Source organism: Notechis scutatus, chromosome 1 (genome assembly GCF_049901735.1).
Source record: "Notechis scutatus isolate UNSWTSFEM ecotype Mainland chromosome 1, rNotScu1.2, whole genome shotgun sequence".
In the NCBI taxonomy this organism is placed as follows: domain Eukaryota; kingdom Metazoa; phylum Chordata; class Lepidosauria; order Squamata; family Elapidae; genus Notechis; species Notechis scutatus.
Genome location: NC_142009.1, coordinates 101,074,566 through 101,101,182, shown reverse-complemented (window position 1 = coordinate 101,101,182; position 26,617 = coordinate 101,074,566). Strand labels below are relative to the sequence as shown.

General features: G+C 37.5%; 1 protein-coding gene and 1 long non-coding RNA gene across 5 annotated transcripts; both read left to right on the top strand.

Moving 5' to 3' along the window:
* Window positions 1-3: 3 nt before the first annotated feature.
* On the top strand, window positions 4-9,769 carry LOC148132922 (uncharacterized). Of its 4 annotated transcripts, none has more exons than XR_015750857.1 (6): window positions 4-396; window positions 1,750-1,931; window positions 3,262-3,329; window positions 4,377-4,546; window positions 5,221-5,354; window positions 8,871-9,769. It is a non-coding gene; the product is annotated as an uncharacterized LOC148132922 (long non-coding RNA). The 4 variants fall into 4 exon arrangements; XR_015750860.1 differs by having other exon boundaries at window positions 127-566; XR_015750858.1 differs by lacking the exon at window positions 4,377-4,546.
* Window positions 9,770-12,034: 2,265 nt separating this feature from the next.
* NUS1 (NUS1 dehydrodolichyl diphosphate synthase subunit) lies at window positions 12,035-24,774 on the top strand. The gene is made up of 6 exons (XM_026666045.2): window positions 12,035-12,654; window positions 18,669-18,791; window positions 19,419-19,571; window positions 20,810-20,909; window positions 22,559-22,693; window positions 24,274-24,774. The coding sequence occupies exons 1-5, from the start codon at window positions 12,255-12,257 to the stop codon at window positions 22,647-22,649; spliced, it is 867 nt and encodes a 288-aa protein (XP_026521830.1). The 5' UTR covers window positions 12,035-12,254; the 3' UTR covers window positions 22,650-22,693; window positions 24,274-24,774.
* Window positions 24,775-26,617: the final 1,843 nt, after the last annotated feature.

Genomic DNA, 26,617 nt, shown 5'->3' with positions numbered 1-26,617 from the left:
TCGTGAGGGAAGATCGGCAATCGGCTTCTTCGGCCTGCCACAAGACAGCCGAGTTTGCCAAGGCAAAGCGAGACGATGCCCAGACTCGTCGAGCGGGGGCGACGTTCCTTTCCTCCTTTGACTTCGGGGTGAAGGGTGGGCGACGGGGCGGACGCGAGAAGCAAACGGAGCTTCTGGGCGGCTAGGATGCGGGTCAGCGGGTGGCTTTCGGGGAAGCTCACAAAGTTAGTTGGTACCTAATCTCTGACTCGATGCAACCGTCTTCTGAACGAGGAAAAGACGCGCAAAGGGGCTTGGGCGAATGGAGTGGGGTTTTTTCCCTTTTTCTTTTAAGGTCCTTTCGGCATTCTCATACATACTCATTCCTGTGACAGAGAAGGGCTGGCAGCCAAGTCAGTGAGTTTTACTCTGGTTCAAGAACCAGTGAATGGCATTTTTGAATGTGGATTGCTGACTATGCTCTAAGAAACTGCTGCTCAAATCAATCTCTACAATCACATGGCAAAAGACCATCACGTCTCCTTTATGCCAGTGTACCTACGGGTACATCAGTTGTAGTTGCAGTGGTAAAAGTTCACCATCTTTCACAAACTATATATTAGAAGATTGTATTGTTGGTAAAATAAAAAATATAGCAAATTAAGGACCCAACTTTTTGAAATAGAAAAGGAGTAGAAATTAATTCAAAGTGTTACTGAGAAGCTGAGCTAAAATAAATAGAAGCTAGATAAAATAGTGTTAGTAGTGTCTACTACTGATTTCCCAAACAAAAGATAGTTTTACAGAGGTAACCATCAAGATCCCCTCCAGCTGAGTTTAATGGCTAGTGATAACATGGTCATATCCTTGCAGTGTTTGTGGTAGAAACATAGGAGCAGTTTGTCATTGCCTTTTTCCAAGATTCTTATAATTTTCTCATGCAAAGCTATTGCCTTGAGATTTCCTGATGTCCTTGCACACCCAAATACTAAGCCCTACTCTGCTTCATTTTTTTCAAGGTCAGTAAGGGTTGTCCCCTATTCTAATGTTTTCCAAAAACAAATAGTAAATCTTTCAGGGAGGATCTTGACACCTGTAAGGAGATAAACAGCTAAGTATGTTGCTTCAATTAATTGATATTCCCAAGCAAACAATGGAGCTCAGACAGCACCAAGGATGGCAAACTGTTAAGGCAGGCCAACCGTTACATTTTTTATATATTCAGGGAATGCAAAATGCTTGCACTAATAAAACATGTAAGTTATGTTTTCTCTATGCTCAAAACCCTGTTTATATTATGGGGAAAATACAGCTCTTTTCTCCATTTTCCACAGAACAATTATGATTGCAGAATACAAATACTGTATAACTTTAATTATCAATCTCTGCAAAATGTAATCACCGAACCCGTAGTAACACCGTTTGAATCCTACCTCTGGCTAAGACCTCCACCCCTGGGAATCTTGATAGCCAATGGAATACATTTCTTACACAGGAACAGGAAACACTAAGGTGGGCCCAATAGAAGGTATATAACTAAGGGTCTCTAGCATCTTGGCCCTTCTTTTCCTTCACCCAACATCTTGAAGCATGTGATCGTCCTTTTCACTTTGGAGCTCCAAGCCATGTGGTCCTGTCCACCATTAAACCATTTTTCCAAACAGCCTCCATGTTTCCACTTGGAACTGAACCCAGAAGGATATTTCTTCCAACAGGGTGATGCCCAAAATTTCTGAAACCTGAAAATTTCTGATATTTTGTTTTAAACAGAAGTGTTTTGGGGAGAACAGAGAAGAAAATAAGGAATTGGTGGCCAAGGAGAAGAAAGAGAATGAAAAAAATGTGGAAAAAAGATGAACGGGCTGATGGGCTATGTTGCAGTTGAAGATAATTGGTGACTGAGGAGAGGAAAGTAAGGTTCCTGGGCAGAGGGGACAGAGGTTATCGGACTGGTAAGCTATATTATACTTGGAGCTATGGAGATAAAAAGGTTGACACACAATAGCCATGAGCTATTCATTAAGGATTCTGTTTTATCCCAATCCCTAAAAAAAGCATTCTGGGTTTCTGTTCTCCTGAACTGTGACTGACCTTGAATCATTTGACAGAACCAATGAAATATAGTGTTTTGTTTTGGGTTTGAAACTCCCCCCTCCTAATAATTCAGCACATCCATATCCAGGAGCAATTTACATCCAAGCATATATTTAACTACATCCTTAAACCAATGGAGCCATTACCGTATTTATCGGCGTATAACACGCACAGGCGTATAACACGCATCTTCATTTTAAGAGGGAAATTTCAGGAAAAAAATTAAATTTCTAAATAAAAACTTTGAAGCAAAATAAGGGTAGCTCAGAACTTTTTTTTATTAATATTATTACCACTTATAAGGTAAATCAGTGGTCCCCAACCTTTTTGTACCAGGGACCGGTTTCAAGCAGAAAATTTTTGCAAGGGGTGGGGGGAGAGAAGAGAAGGAGGCTTCGCTCTCGCTGCTCCACCATCCAAGAAGAAACTGCTTCAAAGAAGCGGGGGCTTTCCTGTCGCCGCAGCTATTCCGAAGCGCCCGTTTCACCCCCACTCCCACCCCGCGCGCTTCAATCCACAGTGTCCCATTCTGCCTGCCTGCCTGCCTGCCTTAGTTTCTGGTTGTTTGGGAGCAGCTTCGCTGAGAATAATAACTATTCGCCTCTTTTACTCAGCCGAAGCTGTTCCGATTCAACCATTAACGAAGGCAGGCAGGCAGCAGAACGGAGCACTGCGGGCGGGCGGGCGGACGGGGTGGGGGTGGGGAGAAACGGCGCTCAGGGAAGCTGCGGCGACAGGAAAGCCCCTTCTTTGAAGCAGTTTCTTCCTGTGCTGGTGGAGGAGCGAGAGAGCGACTGAGAGAGCTGACCCAGAGAGAAGGACAGGCTTCGGTTGCTTCCTCCCTCCCCTTCTTTCATTTGTGTCCTTGATCCCGATCCCAGCAGCATTCACCGAAGGCTTCTTAACATTATATCGGCGTATAACACGCATACATCATTTGCCCCTATTTTCAGGGGGAAAAAAGTGCGTGTTATACGCCGATAAATACGGTACTTCAATTCCATAATAGTGTGACTTCTTTGCTGGCTGGAAGGAAAATCCTGTGCTCCTTAGATAAACAAGGAAAAAGAGTAGCTTCCTTTACATTGTTTGAGATGTTTTTATGTGTAAAGTAGATTAGCATAAGACAATCAATCCCTTGTCATGTAGAGCATGTGTTGAAACAGCACAATAAATTATCACTAACAGGTGCAGTTCTTTCAATGCCAAACTCCAAGGAGAAACCTCTGCTCAGCACTTAAACACACGCATACCAGGTATGCTGCCCTTAACTTAAACATTCAAGCTTGCCTTATATGAAATACCTTTTTTAAGGTGACCAACTTTCTTACAATGAAAAGGACACAAATAAATTGAAGAAAAAAACAAAGCCACTTGCACGCAGCGCACTCTTGTGTGTATACTCTTGCGCACAGCGCACTCTCTCAAAACAATTCTGTGCGGAGCACATGCGTCTCATAATCACATCTTGCCACACTGTTCCGAGCCTTGATGAATCGTCATGTCAAATACAAATACACACATCACACATAATGGATCAGATCAGCATCGATCAAATACGGAGATTTACAGATTAGTCTTCAAATATCAAAAAGGAGGACATGTAGGAGGACATTTTTCGAGGGAGGACAGAACTTACAAAAGGAGGACTGTCCTCCCTAAAGGAGGATGGTTGGTTTCCTTACCTTTATATACTACCTTTCCAACATAGTTCTCCCTGAGTTTTATCCATGGATAGACTTCATTAAAACCATGTTGTAACTGAGAATGTGAATTTTTAAATCCTATGGGACTTTCAGACAGCTGTTCATTACAAGATGAACTTCTTTCTAATTTGTGAATAAGATGAAAGGTAAGAGGAAGAACTGCTAGTAAAGAACCTTAAACTGATAATTGTTGTAACATCTGATCCCTGGATCTGGATGCAAAACAGATTTTTCTGAATGGGCTGAGCTGCCTAAATAATCAGTCCTTAGCTTTCTCACGTAATAGAGAATGCACTGTATTTTCCCACTTCTGAGTTTTCTCTGTCTATATATTATATGTCTAAATATAGACATATTATGAGGAAATATTTACATTTTGGATTTATATTTGAGGCAGCTGTAATGAGTACCAAAGTTTGGTCAGAAATCAAATGATGAGGCAAGGCAAAAGAGTAAATTAGCCTTTTAATAGCTTTTTCACACAGTATACTAAGCCATTATGTGGTATGTTTGCTTTTGCCTTAGTATGATATGGGAATCCAGCAAATTATGGCTGATTCAGTAATCCATGTTTAAATAAATTATATTTTGGTACAGTGTATGAAACAAGTTGGCTTCCTAATGGGACAATACTGTATTTATCTACTCAAAAGTAATTTATTTCTATGAGGTTCATTGCCAAAAAAAAGTGGGTACCAACATAAAGGTCCTGAAAACCACAAAGGAAGCACATTTTGCACAAGATTTGCAAATTGTTAATCTTAAAGGTAACTTTTTGTCTATAACAAGTATGAGAGACCACTTTAAATATTCTAAACCCTGTGACTAGAAAGGTTTTCTTGATTATTTTTAACATTCTGTAAAATAGTTCTTTATCTTTTTTCCCATCTCATTTTATACTCACTTTCACATTTTATCAAAACGGGATTGTACTAATAAAACTGCTTGCTGATTAAATGTAAGACAATAAATCAGATTAATGTCCCAGCCAACCATAATAAAAGCTGCTTACCATTTTTTTAAACCTTTGCACCTTGTGAAGCCTCCTGATTTTCCAACCTAGTCAAAGCTGTTGGTTTAAGATGCTTTGTCTCCCAATCACTAAGAACTGTCCTATACAGCATTTTCCTTGCACTGCAAGAAGGCTTACATACCTTGCTTTTACAAAACCATCTGCCTACATAAGTGCTACCTGAACTGCACTTTTTATAATATGCATTAGAGTTTATGTGAGTTCCTTATGAATGCTAGTTTGATGGGTCTTTTGAATGGTTTAATAGTTTGGAATAGTCTTTAGTGGCTGTATGCTACATAGAGACTTGATTTAAACCAGGAAAGAGAGCTGCCATGTATTGTTAGTTCTGTCAACATTTGATACAACTAAAAGGTGCTTTATTGGCAAGTGATCTTGTTGTTTTTATCATGATATTATTTTTAATAGTCTGAAGACTTGTGCAAGAAATCTATAACTATTGCCCTGACTAGGCAACATTCCCAGGATGGGTTACAGGCAAATGTATTTCTGGCTGTTTATGCAAGATAACACAGATTTTTATGTCCCCCTTGGAGAGTGGTGTATCCTTTTGTCTATTTCATTCTGGCTTTGGCAGTATTATATGCTATGGTGGTAATTGGCCCAGCCATAACAATCATAACTTAAGAATTCTCCAAATTTCATGAATGTCTATGATTATGATATGAGTTAATATCTACTGAAATTGAAGTTTAAATGGCTATTCTATATTCTTTATTGACCATGTGTGATTGGATATACAGTTTGTCTCCGGTACATAGGCTCTCAGTGTACATACAAGCAACAAGTGATAAATCATGATGGTAATTATAAAATACAATAATCATAAATCATAAGATACAACACTCAGTGATAGTCATAGGATACTAAATAAGCAATCAACATAAATCCTAGTAGGATATTAAATAAAAACATTCAACATAAATCATAAGATACAAACAATAAATATATAGTCATAAGAAGCTAAGGAAATAGGTAATAGGAAAGATGAGAAGGGTAATAGTAATACAGCCCTACTAGGTGGTTTGACATCCCAGGGCATAAGACAGTGTTGTGGAATTAGTTGTTTAGCAGAGTGATGGCATTGGGGGAAAATTTGTCCTTGTGTCTAGTTGTTTTGCAGTGCAATACCCTATAGCAAGGGTCTTGAAACATGGCAAGTTTAAGACTTGTAGACTTCAACTCCCAGAATTCCTGAGCTAACATGACTGGAGGAGGAATTCTGGGAGTTGAAGTCCACAAGTCTTAAAGCATTATATTGAGTGAAGTAGTTAAAACAGTTTATGTCCAGCATGTGAGGGGGTCTGTAGATACTTTCACAGCCCTCTTTCTGGTTCATGCAGTATACAGATCCTCCATGGAAGGCAGGCTGGTTGCAATTATTTTTTTCTGAATTCCTAACTAATCATTGAAGTCCATGTCTGGCTTCTTTGGTTGCTGTGCCAAACCAGACAATTATAGAGGTGCAGATTATAATTTCTTTGTAGAATCGTATCAGCAGCTCCTTGGGCAGCCTGAACTTTCTGAGTTGGTGCAGGAAGAACATTCTTTGTTGTGGTTTGTTGATTACGTTTTTGATGTTAGGTGTCCATTTTAAATTCTGAAATATTATAAAACCTAGAAATGTGATTTCCTGTTGATACCGTGTTGTCTAGTATTGTAAGAGGTGGTAGACTAGAAGGGCTTCTCCTAAAAAATCTACTGCCATCTCTATAGTTTGAGTGTGTTCAGTTCAAAATTGTTCCAGCCGCACCACAGGGTCAGTTGTTCAACTTCCCGTCTGTAGGCAGATTCATCATATTTGTTTTATACAAAAACATTTCTGTTTGCTGATTGATATAAAATATAATTGCTTTTTTTAGAGACAAGAAAAATAGTATTTATTTGTTATGACAAAAAAAATGAAAGTGGGTTCTTTGACCTGATATTAATAGCTATATGAATTAAATTTAAAGATGCATATCTTGCAGACTAGATTCAGACAAATGTGATTCGTTCTCTCCATGCTTCCAGAATGAATGTAAATATGCTACTAATGCTTTATAATGTAATATAGTAATTAAATTGTTAAATCAGGATTGGGGAAACTCAGATTCATTATCCTCTCATGGAAAATCATTGTGTAATGTTGGATCAATCTCTGTTTTTCAATCCAATCGCCCCTACAGAGTTATTTTAGAGCTAAATTAACATAAATCTTGAGCTCTTCTGGTGAAAGATGTAGTGGTGGTGATGGTAGCAATGATGATGATAGGATCGAGAAAAAGGAGAAACAACTGGCTCATTTCATTTTACTTTTCCTCCCATCTCCTGATTTTTGCAGCATCTCACCTGATGATAAGTTTTAGAGATTCAAGCTTTTAGGCATTTTGATTTGTTCTAATAAATTAAAATGCCATCATGGATTTGGGCCATCTGAATTTAGTAAATTCCACTGAATGTGGAGGGATATACTTCTGCACAACACAGGCTTAGGGAACTGTATCATCTATTTCCACTGATTTGATCAACTAGATTCTATGCCAATATACTCAAAAATGTATTTCACAAAATTCAGTTGTACGTTTTTTCAATTAAACTTAAACCTGTTATCAAGATGTCATATATCCTATGATATACCTCTAGAGGGCCCTAGCTTGCCATGGAACTCCAGTGGCACATATACCAGTTTGGCAAGGTTGTACTCTGTATTTTGATACTTTTGCATAACCTTTTAAATGACATTTGAATAAATTTCTTGATAATATATGCCTGTTCTGTGGAGGTAGATAATTGCTGATTGAATTAGTTCCACATAGCTTTTGTCTTCAGACGGATGACATTTATTGAGAGAGAGTAACTGGCCCAAGGCCACCCTGCAGGCTTTCATGCCTAAAGCCAGATGAAAATTCACCAGTTGGCTCTAGTCTAGAAACCAGAAGATCATAACTTCTAATCCTCTTTTCATTAGGAAAGCCAGCTAGGTGATTTAGGGCAGTCACACTCTCTCAGGGCAACCTACCTCACAGTTGTTGAGTGTGCAAAATAGGAAGATGTGTGGGAAAATATTTGCTGCCTTGAGCTATTTATAAAAATAATAAAGGTGGGATATCAATAAATAAATAAAAGAAAAATGAACTCACAAATCTACTTTCTTTCCAGAAAACTTGAAATACTGTATTGAAACTTGGTGACAATTTAATATGGGTTTTAATATGAATCTGATTTTGAAAGTTTTTTTTAATAAAAGAACTTGGAATACAAATCAATTTGATTTGGGTCCCCCCCGCCCCTTATTGGTTTATAGAAGTTGATTCTGGATGGAAATAACAGAATCTGTCTCTTGGTCATTGCATTTTCCATGCCTAACCTATCTTAACATGGAGAATAGTCATTTGCAATCTTTTTCAAGAAGCTGGTTCACATATTTTAATAATTTGTTTCTTAATTTAAATGGTAATCTATTGACAGATCTCCTTCTAAAATCAGCTCATACTATATTGTAATTGAAGCTGGAAAGAAGCCAGCTGAAAGTGGTAAAATTTGGAGATACATTTGTGAATATATTTGTCAGAGATCTGCCTGTCTGAACCAGCTTTCACTGGTTGAAATGAAGCTTTCTTTCAGGTTTAATGAGCAGGGAGCCAATGGTGGGATTCAAATTGTTTTACTATGTTTTTAATTGTTTTTCTATGGGCATGGCTTGGTGGGCAAATTCCTGTAATCTCATTCATAATACACCATGAAATTTTAGAAATGGCTCAAATTACAATGCAGTCCAACAGCCCATTTGGCTAGGAAGCTAAGTGTGTGGCATGTTACCTTATTTCTCATTGTAATGACAGGTTATTATGTGGATAAATAGTTGGTTTGCTGAAATAAGTTATAGAAGTGATAAACAATGTTTTTCTTTATTTTTTCTTCAGAGTCCCACATGCTGTAACCAGACTGGACTTAAAAAGAAATAATGTACGAAGTATTAAAGAACAAGAATTAGCAAATTAAAAATGTCCAAAGGTGTTAAATCTACAGAACAATATCCATTCTTAGTTACAATTTCCTAACATCCCTTGTCTCAGGTACCTGTATTTGGATGGCAATCCATGATGTTCTACTTGGGAACTTCTTCAAGCAGAAGTGTGCTCACCACCAAAGGCAGAGAAGTCAAGGGAGGGTCATCACTAGCAGAAAGCCATGATGAAAGCTGGATGTCAAGAAGAATAACCTTGCATTTATATGTATACTAGCTCTATACCCGTGCTTCGCTATGAAACTATGTGATCGGGCTTAGTTTTTGAGGAGAAAAATAAGGGAGGGGGATTGTGCCTCTGCCTACCAGCATCCATCTGGCTAGCATCCTGTCAGTCTGTGAGAGAATTGAGGGCTGTTTGGAAACTGAAACAGTATTTGTTGTGTGAGCAAGAAAGAGACAGCACGGAGCCTGAGTGTGGCTTAGCTCAACTGTTCTAAAGCTGGTTGCTGCTGTGAAACTAAAACAAACTGAAACTCCTCTCTGCTTGTGTTTTGCATTTGGAACAGATTTCTTTTCAGGTGGGGAGTGGGAGTAGAACGCCTTAGCATCAGAGCATGTTAATAATAATATACGAAATACTAATGCTCTGATGGTCATTTTGAAAAATCCTTTCTTAGTGAGCACCTAGAAGCCAAGAGAAACATACATGCCAAATTTCAAGTTTGTAGGCTTTACGGTTCTGGAGATTTTGTGATGATGTTTGAGTAGTATTTTACTTTTAGATAGATAGATAGATAGATAGATAGATAGATAGATAGATAGATAGATAGATAGATAGATAGATAGATAGATAGATAGATAGATAAATAACACCTTTATTCTGTGGAAGATAAGAAAGAAATAAGCAAGTACACAAATGGTGATGATATCTCTATCTCTGAGTAAATATGGGTGTTGATTATGATTATGAAATAAAGGTGAACCTAGGATACACTTCTATAGATACCCTTCCTCTATGTGAATTTAATTCAGTCCTATTTAAGGAGATCAGAAACTTTTGTGTTTTGTTGTACAGAATCAACTGTCTGCAAGCATGCTTGTGAGTACAGCATCCAGGGGTGGGATTCAAATTTCTTAACAACCGGTTCTGTGGTTGTGGCCTAATTTATGGGTGCAGCTTGGTGGTCATGTGACTGGCTGGGCGTGGCTTATAAATATAAATATTTATGTAAATATTGAATTTTTTTTATTAAAAAAGCAACTTTTACCCAAAATCAGGCAAAGCAGGCAGGCAAATGGAGTTGCTTGCAGAATTGCAGATTCATTTAGAGATCTATCTTTCTGCAATCTGCTACCTGAGTCTGTCACATAAAATTTGCTTGCAAGCAAACTCACAAAATTAACTCAAAACACACCATGTATGTAAATATTGAATTTTTTATTTAAAAAAAGAGCAACTTTTACCCAAAATCAGGCAAAGCAGGCAGGCAGATTGAGTTGCTCACAGAATCACAGATTCACTTAGAGATCTACCATTCTGCAATCTGCTACCTGAGTCTGCACTGGAAAAATAGAAGCTTCAGTCCAGTGGTGGGATTCAAATTTTTTTACTACCAGTTCCAGGGTGTGGCTTTGTGGGTGTGGCAGGGGAAAGATACTGTAAAACCTCCAGTCAGAGGTGGTATTTGCCGTTTTTCCGAACTACTCAAAATTTCCACTACCGGTTCTCCAGAACTGGTCAGAACCTGCTGAATACCATCTCTGCTTTAGTCCTAAGGAACATTCAGTTCTGCTTTTAGATTAGCTAGAAAGCAAGAAATCCATCAATTTCCTGCTTTCTAGCTAATCTAACTCTTGTGGCATAGCAGAACAGCTGATGGTCGGGGGGAGGGGGGAGGAAAAATAGCAAATTACCAAATGCAGGTATTTTTCAGAGTTTACATGTTTATAGTCCAGAGCATAAATACATGTGTGTTTTAACAGAGTTGAAAGAGACTATGGAGGTCTTCTAATCCAACCTCTTGCTCAGGCAGAAAAACTCAGGATGCCAAACTCTGAGTAGAAATCCTGGGAAAGGTGTCGGAATAATACTTAGAAGGGACCTTGGGGTGAACCCTATACCATTTCAGAGAAATGGCTGTCCAGTCTTTTCTGAACAACTTCCAGTGATTGAGCACCCAGAACTTCTGGAGACAAGCAGTTCCACTGGTTAATTGTTCTCATTCACAGGAAGTTTCTCCTTAGTTTTAGGTTGCTTCTCTCTGTTCAGTTTCCATCCATTGCTTCTTGTTTGCCTCCTGGTGCTTTGGAAAATACATTGTCCCCCTTTCTTTGTGGCAGCCCCTTAAAAGCCTGTTGCCTATCACACTCTTGAGTAAAGCATGTGAGCCATTTCCTCCTTTCAGTGGTCCATGAAAGTACATCTATAGTACGTAGATAGTAAAGTCAAAAAAAGGTGAACATTTTTACAGAACTATAGATACATTGAGGCTGGGTGTGACAAAGAATGGCTGGGAGGGGAGGGGCCAGGTGAGGAACCACTTGACGTGAGTGTCATTGAGTTGGCCAAGCCCATCCAGTTGGAAGCCCACCCAGTCACATGACCACCAAGCCATACCTACCAAATAAGCCATGCCCACAGAACTGGTACTAAAAATTTTTGAATCCCACCACTGGTGTAGCTGTATTCAGAATGTTTATATGCTGGACTGATGGGGTTACCAATATTTATCAAAAGGTTTATATATAGTACTGTATATGAATGTGTGCATGGACCCAAAGGTGGACCATCTTTGAAGAATATACTTTCCTAATAAATATCTTTCTATGCATTTATGGGATATGTGTGAAATAAGGATGCAATAAACAGACGTCTGTGGCGCACAAATAATGTTTTAGTTCGGTGCACATATTCACAGTTCAACTCCTGGTTAAGAAATAAACCATTTTAGCAGGTTTTTGTCCCACTGATTTCCACAATTGGCAATCCAGTTTGAGCAAATAAAAGAACCAGTCACAACATTTGATTTCTTGTTTAACTATCGCGCACACGGCCACCAAACCGGCGCAGCTTTAACCACTCTCTCTCTCTCTCTCTCTCTCTCTCTCTCGCCACTAGATGTCGCAATAGAACATTAAATATCTAGCTGCAAAAAGACATCCTAGGGCTTCCCTCTTCGTCAGTTTCCTTCGGGCCACGTCATTTAATCTATCAATCCGGAAATGACACCGCTGCGTCGCTCCGACCAATGAGCAGCAACTGCGTAGGCTAGAGGGTAAAGGTCAGGACAGGTATTGTGTGTATGTGTGTATGACAGAGAGAGAGATGGCTGCAGTACGGAAAGTTGCCGGGCAGATAAAAACGTCTCCGTGAGGCAAAGGGAGGCGAGATGGTGCGTCCTTCGCGCTGCGGCTGATCCGCCTTTGAAACTGCCTCAGCCGACGGGTCTCCGCTCCGCTCCTCTCGCGTCTCCCCCCTCCGTCCGGACCAATGAGCGTCGCGTACGACCTGCTGTGGCGTTTGCTGCACGTCCTCTTCAGCGTCCAGCGCGCGCTGGTCGCCTGGAGCCGCGGATGGTTCGGAGGTCAGGGTTCGTGGCTCAGCCGTTGGCGGCAGCGCGCGGCGACGACTGCCACCGCCGCCTCGCGGGCCCTCTTAGCCCCGGCGGCGGCCGCCAACCCTTTCGCCTTTCACAAGCCGGCGGCGGTAGGGCGGAAAGTGGTGGGCGCCGGAGGCCGTTGGCGGAGGGATGCCAAATCTCTGCAGAAGCTGCCGGGCCACTTGGGGTTGGTGGTGACCGAGGAGGAGCAGAGCTACGCCGATGTGGCCAGCTTGGTGGTGTGGTGCATGGCGGTGGGCATCTCCTACGTCAGCGTCTACGACCACGACGGTGAGTCGCCTGGTCAACAGCCGAGCTGAGATCTCTCGCCCTAACTGACGCGGCAAGGTCGACCTTGAAAGGCCTGGAATTTTTGGTGGTGGTTCGTTTGCCTTCCGTCGATCCTAGTTATGGGTAGTTCTCGACTTGCAACGGTTCATTTAGTTACAGTTCAGAGTTATAACGGCACTGAAAAAAATGACTCATGGCCGTTTTTCACACTTAACGACCGTTGGGGGTATCCCGTGGTCACATGATCAAAATTCAGATACTTGGCAACTGACTCATAGTTATGACTTTGTCTCAGGATCCCAAGATGATGTGACCAATCCATGCTGATGAGCAAAGTCCATGGGGAAGCCAGATTCACTTAACAACACTGTTACTAACTTAATGGCTGCAGTGGTTCACTTTAACAACTGTGGCCAGAAGGGTCATACAATGGGGCAAAATTCCTTTAACAAATGTCTCACTTAGCAACAGAAATTTTGGGCTCAATTGTAAGTTGAGGGCTACTTATATTAAATGCCAGTTAAGGAAACTAAGCTTTGTTGAGACAGGGAACAACTTTATCACTGGTTATGTTTTCCTTACCTAGCATGAGCTCAGTACCAATGGGTTTGGCTGGCACAGAAAATATAAACAGTAGCAGTAGGTTAAAGGAGGAAGGTCAATAAAAGAACTATTTTCAAGAATGTTCATTGGTTTTATTGTTCAGCTATTATTCGATTATGGGACTACCTGACCCCAGACTGACTCTGAGCAGATTTTTCTGAATCTTTTTATTAGTGCCTACTGAATACAATTAGTTGAATACCTATACTATGTTTTATCTCTCTGTACTACTGTTTTCACCAACTGTTTTGAATATATTTTATTAATTTTTTTAACAAAAGAAATAATATGTCCAATTTAGAATAAACTTTTGACTTTAGGAGAAGAAGGCCAATGTTTTAACATTCGTAATTACTATGTATAATAGCACCTGTAAGATATAAATGGGCAATTAGAATCATAGTGGAATGGAAAACTTTAGATAGCCAAAATTATTAAAATGTATATGTGCGAAAATGAACTTGAAATTTAGTGAAAATTAATTACATGATTACAGCAATATGAGTCAATAAATCAAATCTAAATAGGTCAATTTGAAAATTGCTCAATTTGTTCAGGAATAATTACATATTAAAAACAAAACATCACTAAACGGATAACTAAGAAACATATTTGCATTTTCTGTTTAATAATGAACACACTTTTAACTTCAAAGCTGTACTCTAGAATCTCTCTTTAATTTTACATTGTAAAATAATGTATACTAATCATAAATTACTTTGACCTGTAAGCAAAATTCTGCCAGATTTTGTTTACTCTTTCAATACAAAGACTTTCGTGGTAAATTGAAAAGAGATTTTAAAGCACAGGCACTCTTTGCCTATGTATAAGAAAATTTGTAGAATGACATCTCAAGAAATACAGCAATGCTGCTTTTGAATTATTACTTTGTGGATAGATTATTGATCTGCTTTCGGCTCTTCCTGATTCCTGTTATGATAGAATTAAAAAAAGATTTAAGGAAGTGCTAGGCAATCTGAATGGGAGTTTAAATGTAAAAAAAAAATGACTCAATATATATGAAAAGAAAAATACCTCCCCCCTTCCCCAATTTAGTTCCATTTCTTATAGAAATGAAGTCCATGGTGATTGAGACAATATAGTTGCCTGAAAGTTGCCATGAGAAGTTGCCAGAAAAACTTTAAAAGTTGTCTTTTAATGCTAAACAGTACATATGCATTATGTACATCCTCAATTGCCTAAATAATCCTTTACACCAATAGTTCTCAACCTTTTCTTCACCACGGACCCTCTTTAAATACATGACCACGGACACCCAGGACTTAACTCAAGATATAAATCATAACATTTCTTCAAGCCTTCACAGACCCACTGTGATGACATTACGGCCCCCCAGGGCTCCATGGACCACAGGTTAAGAACCACTGCTTTACAGAAATATTTTTAAAATATTATGATAAGATATAACTAAAGTAACTTGAAATTGCCTGCCTGGTTTTGTCTAGGCTTAGAAGCTAAGAAGATATGACCCTATTTAATACACAGATCCATGGTAAAGAATGCAAAAGATTAGACCAGGAAGTTGAGTGTTTAATATAAATTCAGCTTGTTTTATGTCAGTTACACAAAGATTGAAGAATCTTGGCGACTCTTCCAATAATTGATGAAAATGTTTTCCTATTTCTCTTTTAACTTATGCAAATGTTTGTAAACAAGGGAAGTTGAAAACATTCTATACTAAAAATGTTGAAAGTAGATTCTATTCTAAAACAAAAGTGTAGTACAGATAGTCCTTGACATACAACTTTTCATTTAGTGAATGTTTGAAGTTATAACAGCACTGAAAAAGTGATTTATGACCATTTATCACATTTACGACTTGCAAAATCCCCGTGGCCACGTGATCAAAATTCAAACTCTTTGAAGACTGCCTTATATTTATGGTAGTTGCAGTGTCCCGGGGTCCTATGATCACCTTTTGCAATCTTCTGACAAGCAAAGTCAGTGGGGAAGCCAGGTTCACTTTAAAACTGTGTTACTAGTAACTGCAGTGATTCAGTTAACAACTGTGCCAAGAAACATCATAAAATGAGGCAAAACTCACTTAACTGTCTCGCTTAGCAACAGAAATCTTGGGCTTGTGGTTGTACATTGAGGACTATAGTAAAAAAAACAACAAATATTCTTCTATTATACTGAATCTGAATCTTACTAGGTAAGTTTTGAAATGAAAAAAAATTCATTTAAAAGGTACTATAAGAAATATGGAGAAAGAAGTAATGTGAGTACTAAAGTCATAGGTATTTTAATTTTGGGGGATCAAGTAAATAATTGGAAATAATATTTGCATTTAAAATGAAGATATGAACAGTTTTTAAAATAAAGTTGACAAGTTGGTCACTTGGACATAGTAGCCAATTTTTAAAAACTGCATAGTTTTTAGCTAGCTAGAACAAGAACTTTGAAATAGTAACATTCAGCTCATAGTCTAGTCAGAACTAAAATTGTGTGTATACATACCCTATATCTTTCCTTGTGCATGTGCACGCACGTTTCCAATAAGTTTCTTACTTCTGGCTGAGGAATCAGTTTTTTGACTCTTAGGGCTAAATAGGAATCAGTTGCCAATCATCTGAATTTTGATCACCAGGGGCCTGCTGCAACGGTCTTGTGAAAAACGGTCATAAGTCGCTTTTTCCAGTATCACTAAATGAACTGTTGTAAGTCGAGAACTACTTGTACAGCGACAGCAGTCCACAATCAATGGAATACTGCCTCATTTGTATTCTATATAGATGTAATTGTCATTATTTGCAGATACCTTTTTGGTTTTGAGAAAAAAAAACTTGAAAGCTACATGCCCAAATTAACTAGAAGGCCTGTGTGATTTATAACATTTTATAATGCAAAGTCATTCTGTAGCTCCTGTTAATGGTTCAAACCAGTACCACTGGTATAATAGTGGTTCTTACCTGTATCCAAGAATGTGTGCTTGTTTTTTGTTTCTCTTTAAAACAAAAGCCCAGTTTAGTTATCTTTAATACCTATTGCTGGGATGGGTGTGCTTGGAGAGCCAGATAAACAGATCAGGATAATCAAAATAACCTGTATCAAATTACATTATGAAATTAACCTTCGGAATTGCTAGGAAGAAGAAACATAATATTAAATTTTACTTAAATGCTCTGATTTGCTTGTAGCTAATAAACCAGGACCTGAAATTTAGATGTTTAAGAATAAGTCAGGTTTCAGGTTTGGACCTAATTATAAGGGTTTCCCTCCCCCACCCACTTCCCCATGCTGTTGATTACTGATTCATTTTCCTTTGATGTGAGGAGCTACATTATAATCACAGAGTGGAATACATTAGAATATTTGTTCCAGAACAATAGCCAGAACTATCCCAAATTCTGCCCTTTTTGTGAATACTCTCTGTAACTAAAGGCATCTTGAGATAATGTGTACCAAATAGCAATTCTTCCATGCTGAGTCCCTCAGCATCTGGCTGACTTTGACTATGGAAGCTATGCAGATTTGAGGCTACTTTGTACACAGATGAAATATAAGTAATGCAAGGGAGGTAAGCTAGACTGGATAGTTGAGAAAATATCCTGGAAGAGAAAGCGGTGACTAAACTATTGACATATCCCAGAAATCATCAGAAGCTGAACTCAACTCAAATGAGATTTTAACTTTACTACATATATTGTGCAACTGATTAGTTTCTGATATGGAATGAGGGAGTTTGTTTATAGATAAAAGGGTTGTCCCTAATTGTGTGGGTTTTGAAGTATATGTTTTTAAAATTCAATTAAAATTCAATTAAAATGTACGTGTTCCTACTCTCTCTCAAATGGTTGAAGAAGCTGTTTGCACAATAGATATCTTTCCAGTCTGTCTAGTATTTAAACTCTTGATTGCAGAGTCAAATTTCATGAAAAAATAATGGTTCCAAATCAGTGTCAGGCATTTTATACAACTAGAAATCTGTATGTACCCAAATCTGTATGTACTCAAATTCAATTTTTGAATACTTTTCCTGGACTACACCCCATACTGTTTTTAAGGACAGCAATTGTGAAAAGAGAGAATCTGTCTTGCAAACGGCCAACCAGTTGTGAAATTTGGGATGGCTATTTAGAATATAGAATTTAGTCCCTGTTACACCATAGCACTTACTTAGTATAGTCCAAAAGAGGTTTTAGTTTGTTGATACTCTTATAATCAAATAAGCATTTATTATATGATGGATTATGACTACCTTTTCAAGGTACAAGATCTCTGTATTACCTCAGTCATAAGACTCTGAGTGGCTTATCTAAAATCACAAATTAATCTTAAAAGAATAAAAAAAAAACTTGGCCTGTAATACTTGGCAAAACATCCCTGTTGTGTGTGTGTGTGTGTGTGTGTGTATGTGTATGTGTGTGTGTATATGTGTGTGTGTGTGTATATATATACATGTATATTTTCTTACGTTTTTGCGGGTATTTATATGTATGGTATTTAGGTTTCTTCAGGTATTTTCCCATGTCTTAATATTTGTGCTTTTATTATAGCGATGTTTCGGCAGAATCTCATCTGCCATCCTCAAGCTTATGTATTGGGTTCTTTTAATCTTGTGTGTCAGGCTTAGCAGCCGTTTTTGTTACAAAAACGGCTGCTAAGCCTGACACACAAGATTAAAAGAACCCATACACAAGCCTGAGGATGGCAGATGAGTCTCCAAACATGCTGTTACACTTAAAAGCACAACTATAATGACGTGGGAAAATACCCGAAGAAACCTAAATACCATACATACATGTGTGTGTGTATATATGTGTGTGTGTATGTATGTATGTATGTATGTATGTATGGTATTCAGCTCTGTTCGGGTATTTTCCCACGCCGTCATAGTTGTGCTTTTAAAGTTGTAGCAATGTTTCGGCAGAATCTCATCTACCATCATCACGCTTGTGTATTGTGGCTTGTGTATACACACACACACACACACACACCCTGATAAAAGAGGATTGCCTTCACCTTCCTTCTGAATAATGACAGTGAGGGGAGGGGGATCTTTACATTAGCACACATGTTCTAAATGTCTAGGGCAGTTACAACAAAAGCAGGTTTCCTAGTCCTCTTCCCTTTAGTTTTATAGAGAATGGATATGCAGCTCTCATAGCATGCTATCATAATTCACATGTGCAGAACAAGTAGTTTCTACACAATAACCAGGACTAAGTTATGAAGAGCTTTAAAGGTGATAAGCATTTTGAATGAAATGTATAGATAACATGTCAGAGAATGGAAAGTATTACTGTGCTGAATCAACTTCTATTAGAAACTACGCCAAGTGAAGTTTCTGAATGTTCCACCTAGGCAGCTCCAAGTAACCTAAATATAATTTCTGCAACAAGATAAAAAAAATTATCAGCACATGTTCGTTTTTCTCTTTTTCCAAGGTATTTTCAAAAGAAATAATTCAAGACTGATGGATGAAATTTTAAAACAGCAGCAGGAATTGTTGAATCTTGACTGTTCCAAATATACAGTGAAATTTGCAAATCAAGAGAAAACAGATCAAGGTAAGATAATTTTTTAAAAACCTTGTATTGTTATAGAGGATTAAAATACATTGATTACACAAAACTAATCCACAAATACTGGTTACTTAATTTCTTCAATGGGAAATTTTCATGAGTACAAATTCTTAAAGATCTGGGTGTATACAAATCAATGGAATGAGACAGATGTATATAAATATGAATTAAGAAAATTTTGATTCTAAACTTCTTGTGGAATGTTATTATTTTAGCAAAGAGTTGCGGATTTTCTACAAAGCATACTTTAGTAGGATTATTTAAACAATAGCAATAGCACTTAGATTTATATACCGTTCCACAGTGCTTTACAGTGCACTCTAAGCAGTTTATAATGTCAGTATATTGCCTCCAACAATCTGGGTCCTCATTTTACCGACCTCAGAAGGATGGAAGGCTGAGTCAACTTTTGAGCCAGTCAATATGCATTCTAATCACTACATCACCACAGTTCACCACTAATAGGTACTTTGAGAAATTGCAGAATAATGGGGAAAATGTTACTTTAAACTGGAGAATTTTAAGCATTTACAGTAACTTTAGAAAAAACTAATTTCAAGCAACTGTTTCTGTTCTTCCACTTTCATTATTTTATTTTCATTTCAACTGCAGTTTTAAATTGCCAATCTGTTCTGAATGTGCTGTCCTCAGAGGATGGAAAAACCGATATTGTAAAAGCAGCTCAGAAATTTTGCAACTTAGTAGCACAAAAGCAAAAGAAATGCACAGATCTGGATATGAACATCTTGGAGGATTTATTAAGTAGTAAGTGTTAAAGCAGAATTTATTTACTTTTTTGAGTATTTGTAGGAGTGCAAAATGGTTAATCTAACAATGGTATTTTTTTAAAAACATAATCAAACTCTTGGTGTAAATATTTGGATTTCATACTCACTATAGCTCAACTTATGATTGATTGTTTTGAAATTATAACGGACATCCAAAAGGTATTTACAAACCAATTTCAAAGTTGCAATGGTTGCATGCTCCCTTCACAGTCACATGATCACATTTTGGGTGCTTGGCAATCAACTCAGCTTGAAAGCTGTTTGCAGTGTCCCACCATTACATGATCACGATTTTCAATGTTTTTTGCCCTTTTCCTGCAGAGAACACCATTGGCTATTATGGATTATCTTAATGACTGTGGTCTTCACTTAAAGACTACCATGCTCGCTTAATGACCACCTCAAAAAGTCTCATAAAGTCATGTCCAGTTACATAGTGACCTGTTTAACATCCGCAACAACTCATCACTAATTCCAGACGGTCATAAGTCAAAGACTACCTGCATTCAGTCTCTACATTCTATGGGGTTACTTTGTAGAAGATCTCCAATATATCTTTGAATATTCTTGCTTTATAGGTATACATTGCCAAATAAGTGCAGTCATTATGTGTAGCAGTACCTGGGCTCATGGAAGAAAATCCATTTAATTTGGAAAAATTTTGGATTTTTCTTCAGGTTTATTTGCAGGAAGTACCGAAAGCTAGACCTGATAGTTAATTTATTTTATAAATTATATTCAATTGGTTGCTATTTTCTTTTAAACACTTCCTTACTCATTTGATATTTGACTTTCAAATATTCCTAACTATGGTAACATTTTCTTTGAAAAAAGAAACTATATAATTGACCTTTGTGGCCTGACTTTTAGGAATACTCTTATGTAATGCTGCCCATTAAATCAGTCAATCTGAGCATTTATCTTCCATTATTACTCAAAATTGCCCATTTAACTGCAGATACAGATACTTAAAAGCTGTGTTCTGAATGTGGAATTTATTTGTTTTGACTAAATTTCTTTGCTAGTTAATGTTGTTTCAAAAATCCATGTGGGATAATTGGCCCCCAGAATTTGCCTTTCTTTGAATATATTATTTGGCTACCATTTATTCTGCTGACTAAGCTATTTCAACTCTATTCTGATATTATGGTGAACCTGTGTTATACCTCTGATAAATTGTCTTGATTCTGCAATATTATTGTGCCCTTTTTCTAGGTACTAACGGCTTTCCCGATCCTGACCTAATATTAAAGTTTGGTCCTGTGGACAGTATCTTGGGATTTCTTCCCTGGCAAGTCAGATTGACAGAGATTGTGTAAGAACATGTGATTTTTATGTATTTTCAATGATTTTGATTTTAATAGGAAAGTGTGGATATTGTACTGTATCACACAAAGAAAACAGCTCTCACTCCAATTATGTTGAGGGCTACATAAGAAATGCCTCACAATAGGTATTAAAAATACATTGACAATTTTCTCTTGTACCTTTTTGCAAAGCAAGGGTGATCAAACTACAGCTTCAGTGTTTCTTGTCATTCTCTCCAAATTACAATAGCTCACTAATTTTCTTCACTAGACTAACAAAAATAGATGTGTTAAGCTCACAGTAGGCTAAATTATACTTTTAAACACTTCCCTCAAAAGTGGAAAAAAGGATTCAGCTTCCTTGATATCATTCCCCATCCCTGCCCACTATCCAACACTGAAAGCATTAGGAAAAAATGCTTCTTCCAGCCTCAAAATTGCCAACTGCTGTCATGGACAGTTCAAATTAATAGTATGCTTGCTAATACATAATTTAAATACTTCATTTATACTGTTCTTGATTATTTATACACTGGTATAAATAATAACAGATGGTAAAATTTCTTGATAATTAGTATAACGTAGGTTCGGTCACCTTGCTAACATTACACTTGTCCTGTGGAATGATTGCTGTCTACAATATGCCTGGCACTCACACAGAGGCAATTTGGGAATCTTTTAATAATCCATCGTTTTATGTTTGCCTTCTCTAGCTATTAACTCCTTGTAATAGTTGCTTTTATTCTGTTTTATGACTATTATAAACCACTTTGGATGTTTCTGTATTATGAGAAAAGGTTTGAAAATTAGGACTGTGTAATACTGTAGATTTAAAGGAAAAATTATTTCTAGACACTTTCTTAAATCCAATGCATCTTTGCTTGACATACTACAACAGCTGCACAAGTGCAGAAAAGACGTAGTTTTTATAAGACATAGCTACATGAGTGTCCCTAAATACTCCAAATCACTTTATCCCTTTGAATCCAGATTGGACTATCCATTTATAAAAATATGTTTAATAAATAAAAGTCCTTTCATATTGGCGTCTCTAACTTTTAAATATTTTCAAGTTATGGATGTATTTAAACAGGTTGCAAAACTATTTAGTAATGAATTAAAGCCAACAATGTCGAGAAGAATCTTGTAGTTCTTCAATTGTTGCAGAATAGCAAACTGCAGGCTAATAGTGGTGGGCTACAGGTATTCCATCCCTGCAGTAAATTTGTTTTTTCCTGTTAATGAATCTTTCCATCATTTGAGGGAAGTAAAATTATGTTGAATCTGAACATTGAATTTTATGTTCCATGAAGAATACTCTTACCATAAGGAGCACCTCTAATTATACACAGTGTACTTTTGCACATAGTTACTGCAAGTTAGGGAGATCTTGTGGAATCTTATGTATTAAAAATAGATTCCTATATAGCCAAGCAATATATGCACCTGTTCGCATATTCCTTGGCTATAGAATGGATAGAAAATTTAGAATACCCTTAAGTTCATATGTCTTCTATGTTCATAAGACTTCTATGATTTGTCATGTATCAATCTGATTAGTAGTTCAAAGCAATTTTTTAGGAATGTGATAGCATATTTATGTATTGTATACATTCCCAATTATACTTAATTTTCTTTCCAATTATATTTTTTTCAGTTCTTTGCCTTCACATGTGAATGTCAGCTATGATGAATTCTTCTCTGCCCTTTGTTACTATGCATCCTGTGATCAGCGTGTTGGAAAATGATTTATTGCAGAATTCTATCAGGATTTCTTTGAAAAGGACCCAAGGTCTCTGTTTACAATTACCTGTGATTCATATAAGTCCAGTACATAGTCTTTTAATTTATCAAATTCAATAAAGTGTCTTATCCTTTTTAGAATTTGTATGTGTGTGTGTACTCATAATCTTTGAAGGTATGAGAAAGCAATGGTTTACTGCTATCTAATAATGATATATCATAAAAGTTGAAAAAATAGTTATTTAAAGATTTCAGGCTTATTTTTTCAGTGATCAAATTCTTATTATTAGAAATATTTACATGCAATTATATATATCTCAAAAGTCAAAGTAGTACTGCAGTCAATAGAGTGCACATTCTCACTTAAAGTCGCCTCATAAATTTATGAAATCATACTTTACAAATTCTTTAACAGACTTATACTTGACATCCTAAGCCTAGATTCTAGGAACACATTGTAAATTGATTACCTGCAAACATTTATAAAAGTGTCTGACAGGGTGAGATTGGACAAAGGGAAGAGCCAATGTTACAACTGATTAAGATTAAATAGAACAAAAAAAGGGGGTAAGTGCTTTCTGGAATGTGGGAATGTTTTTAAATCATAGGTCAATACATGTTTTAAATGAGCAATTGAATTACGGTTCCTATAACCATGGACTTTTCTGTCTTGGGGAGCTGAAGATTGTGTGGAAGAATAAATGTGGGAATGGAGCATCCTCATGTAAATTGAACTTTTCCAAATGCAACATGAACAATTGGGCCTCTACATTCTATTTTAAAATAGAATATTAACATCTCAGAGTGAAGGTAAGCTTTTTTTAAAGGCTTGTATTTTCCTTTACAAAAAGGATTGATTCCATTTTCAACATTTTGAATATCCACCATATTATCTTCACTTCAACTATAAATTAACCAATCTGGATGACGATGAGTATGGTAGAACATACTCAGTTTATATCTGGCTAAGAAACAGTAGCAGCAAACAAAGTGTTAATTCAATAACTTTTTAAAATTTTGACATCTGTGCACTGTAACATGATTACCTACAATAGAGTAAATGTATGAAGCTAAAACTCATTAATTTGTCAGCTAATTTCCTGCAGCAACTTTATTATGCTGCTTAATATAGATAGTGTGAGATTATTCTCCAAATCTCTAACTTAATATTCTATCCCTAAGTCTTTGCAAATTTTTAAACAGACTGTCCAGTAAATATACTGTATGTTTCAACTGCATATTTTTAAGAATATCAAAATCATTTTTGTAATAATGTTTGGTTTAAAAGGGAACAGAAATTTAAAATCTGTTTTGTGAAAGACCTTTTTTGTAAATAACTCCAAATTAATGGAGCAAAATATTGCAGATGATAATAGTATTTTTCTCCTTTTTAAATATCCAAGTTGTACTTGATACATCTGTGACAAAATTAGGGATTAATTGACCATGGGGGTGGTGGTTTTTTTTACATGCTAACTACTGTGAGCTTATGATGTAAATGGGCATCAAGACAATATGCATACCTACTGGAATTTCAGAATCTATCTTCCAATTTCCGCTATAGAGATCATAAACATGTACAATATATTTCAGGAATGCTCATGCATCAATTTCTATGATGTCTTTCAGGAAATGGCATTTTAATGAAGACAGGTTTTGGAACATATTCTACAGGAAATAATGAAAACTATGACATGGTGTATGTACATTAATTGAAGGACCTAAAGAGAACTGACGTCTAAATATCAGAGCTATGAGCTTAGCAAAACAAGTCTAGTGCAAATTATGAGAAATAAAATAGCAAATTAAGATTCTTTTCCACTTTTCTACTTGATAGTTTTTTTGAATCTTCAGATGCCAAAGAATAGTTTGAAGAACCACCTGCATTTTGTCCACCCTTCTGACATTCTTTGACAACAGACTACTGTATGTACCAAGCTCAGTAGAAAATATGAAGTTAGATGTGCCAAAAACACTGTGCATATTCACAATTTATTATTTGAATGTACATCATTGCAGTAAACTCTCCCATCTCAAGTTATTTGAGAAGATATAGTTAACAGCAGTGACAGAATAAATAAATTTGGATACTTGTAAATAATATTAAAACAACTTTTTATTATGAACAAATTGACTTAGTGGATTTCGTTACTGAGGGTAAAATAAGAACCTGTAAATAAATACAGGCAGTGTATTTTTACAGGCAGTGCTGTTATATGGATATATGCATCTGTTTTCATGTACAGTTCTCCCTACTGCCTATGCTTACTTAAAACGTGTAACAAAGTGTTCTAGAAAACAATTCTTGAAGGCTTTATTGAAACCATTTTAAAAAACTATTTCTGGATATTTATATTTTATATTAGATCTAAATTCATATTTGGATGGACTGGAGAGACTGATTTGTAATTCCTTTTTGAAAGTTTGAAAAAGTGTCTGCAGTTTAGGAATCCATGAGACACATATTCTTTCTTTCCCAATCAGTTAAAGAGGATGTGGAAATATTTAATCAGCATCTGGAAGTTATGATATGCTGGCTGCAAACATGCTGAAACACAAATCTGAGAAGTAGTACTGTGTTTCTCCAACAATACGCCCCCCCCCCAATAGGAAGACCCAGCATGTTTTCTAGGCATAAAATGAAATTAAGCCCCTCCCCCAAAATTTAGGCCTAGTTTAAAACATGTGAAATTGGGGGGGGGAGGCGGGGGGGAACTTGCCATTAGGAGTGCCCCGCGGGCAGCTACACCTCACCATCAGCCGCTCCTAACACTATGGTGGAGCATGGAGGGCTCCCTTACCCCTCCCTTACCTGGGTCAGCAGGTGGGCGGCATCGGCATGGATGTCCGGCAGCGTTTCAGCCGCTTCTCAGGCCTCCGTAGCTTCCACGGTTCCCACCAGTGCTGGCTCCTCTCGCCAGCGCTGTCTCCAACAACAGCGTCTGAGTCGCTCCCGCTTTTCCCCTGTCCCCATAACAACAGGGGAAAAAAAAGATTTTGAGGTACCTGGGAGTGCCGCGCCACTGCGTTTTGGTTTAATCCCGAGCGGCTGGGTGGGTGTGAGAAGAGCCGAGCGAGCATCTCTGCTGCTGCTACCCTTGGTGCTCCAGCCTCCGGCTCTGCAAGTTTGCAAAAGTCCCGGTACAGCAGCCCGTTCCTGCATTCCAAGCACCCAGGCTGAGCTGCAGCTGTCCCTCTCACCAGCGCCATCCCCAATAACAGCGGCAGCAGCGACGGGAACCGTGGAAGCTTGTCAGCTGCTTCTCGTGTGGGGGAGCTGCCTCTGTAACTTCTACGGTTCCCGCCTCTACTGCCGCTGTTATTGGAGACGGCGCTGGAGAAACCAGAACCCCGAAGTTTGTAGAACTACCAAATCTTACAGTAATGATACTGGTTTTTTTAAAAAAAATCCAGAAGAATGCATAGAATAAAAAAAATCTGAATGGGAATATGGTATAAGATCTGTTACACTTCCATTTAAAATAGGCAAGTATAGTATCAGGACCAGAACTTTGACAGCAACTTTGACAACTGACAACCAAATATACTGAATTTTAGACCTTGCCATACTCCTTGACAATTTTAGTTTTTATTTTTTTTTTATTTTTCACAAAATCAACTGACTTTTATGAAACCAGGAGCACATTCATGTCACGCATAATGTCCTGAGCTCCACCCAAAGTTGTGAGAATGAACCTTTACTCACAGTGGGATTTCTCACTCTGTTTTCCTGTACATGTCAAATCTTGACAGAGTGCAGGTAGTCCTCAGGCTATGACAACAATTGGGACCAGAATTGCCATTGCTACGCAAAACATTCGTAAAGCATGATTATATAACTATATCACTTAGCCACGGAAATTCTGTCAGTCTCAGTTAACATTATTGAAGAACTTGTGGGTCATGACTTCCCATTTCTTGCCAGCTTCCTATTGCTTGGAGGACGTAAGCAGGGAACCTCAGAAATTGTGAT

What these genes read in the sequence shown, in the direction of transcription:
- NUS1 (XM_026666045.2), top strand. Translation starts at nt 12,255, where the DNA reads ATGAGCGTCGCGTACGACCTGCTGTGGCGTTTGCTGCACGTCCTCTTC. An exon ending in CAGCGTCTACGACCACGACG is followed by an intron (nt 12,655 to 18,668) that starts GTGAGTCGCCTG and finishes TCTTTTTCCAAG; the next exon opens with GTATTTTCAAAAGAAATAAT. An exon ending in TCAAGAGAAAACAGATCAAG is followed by an intron (nt 18,792 to 19,418) that starts GTAAGATAATTT and finishes TTTCAACTGCAG; the next exon opens with TTTTAAATTGCCAATCTGTT.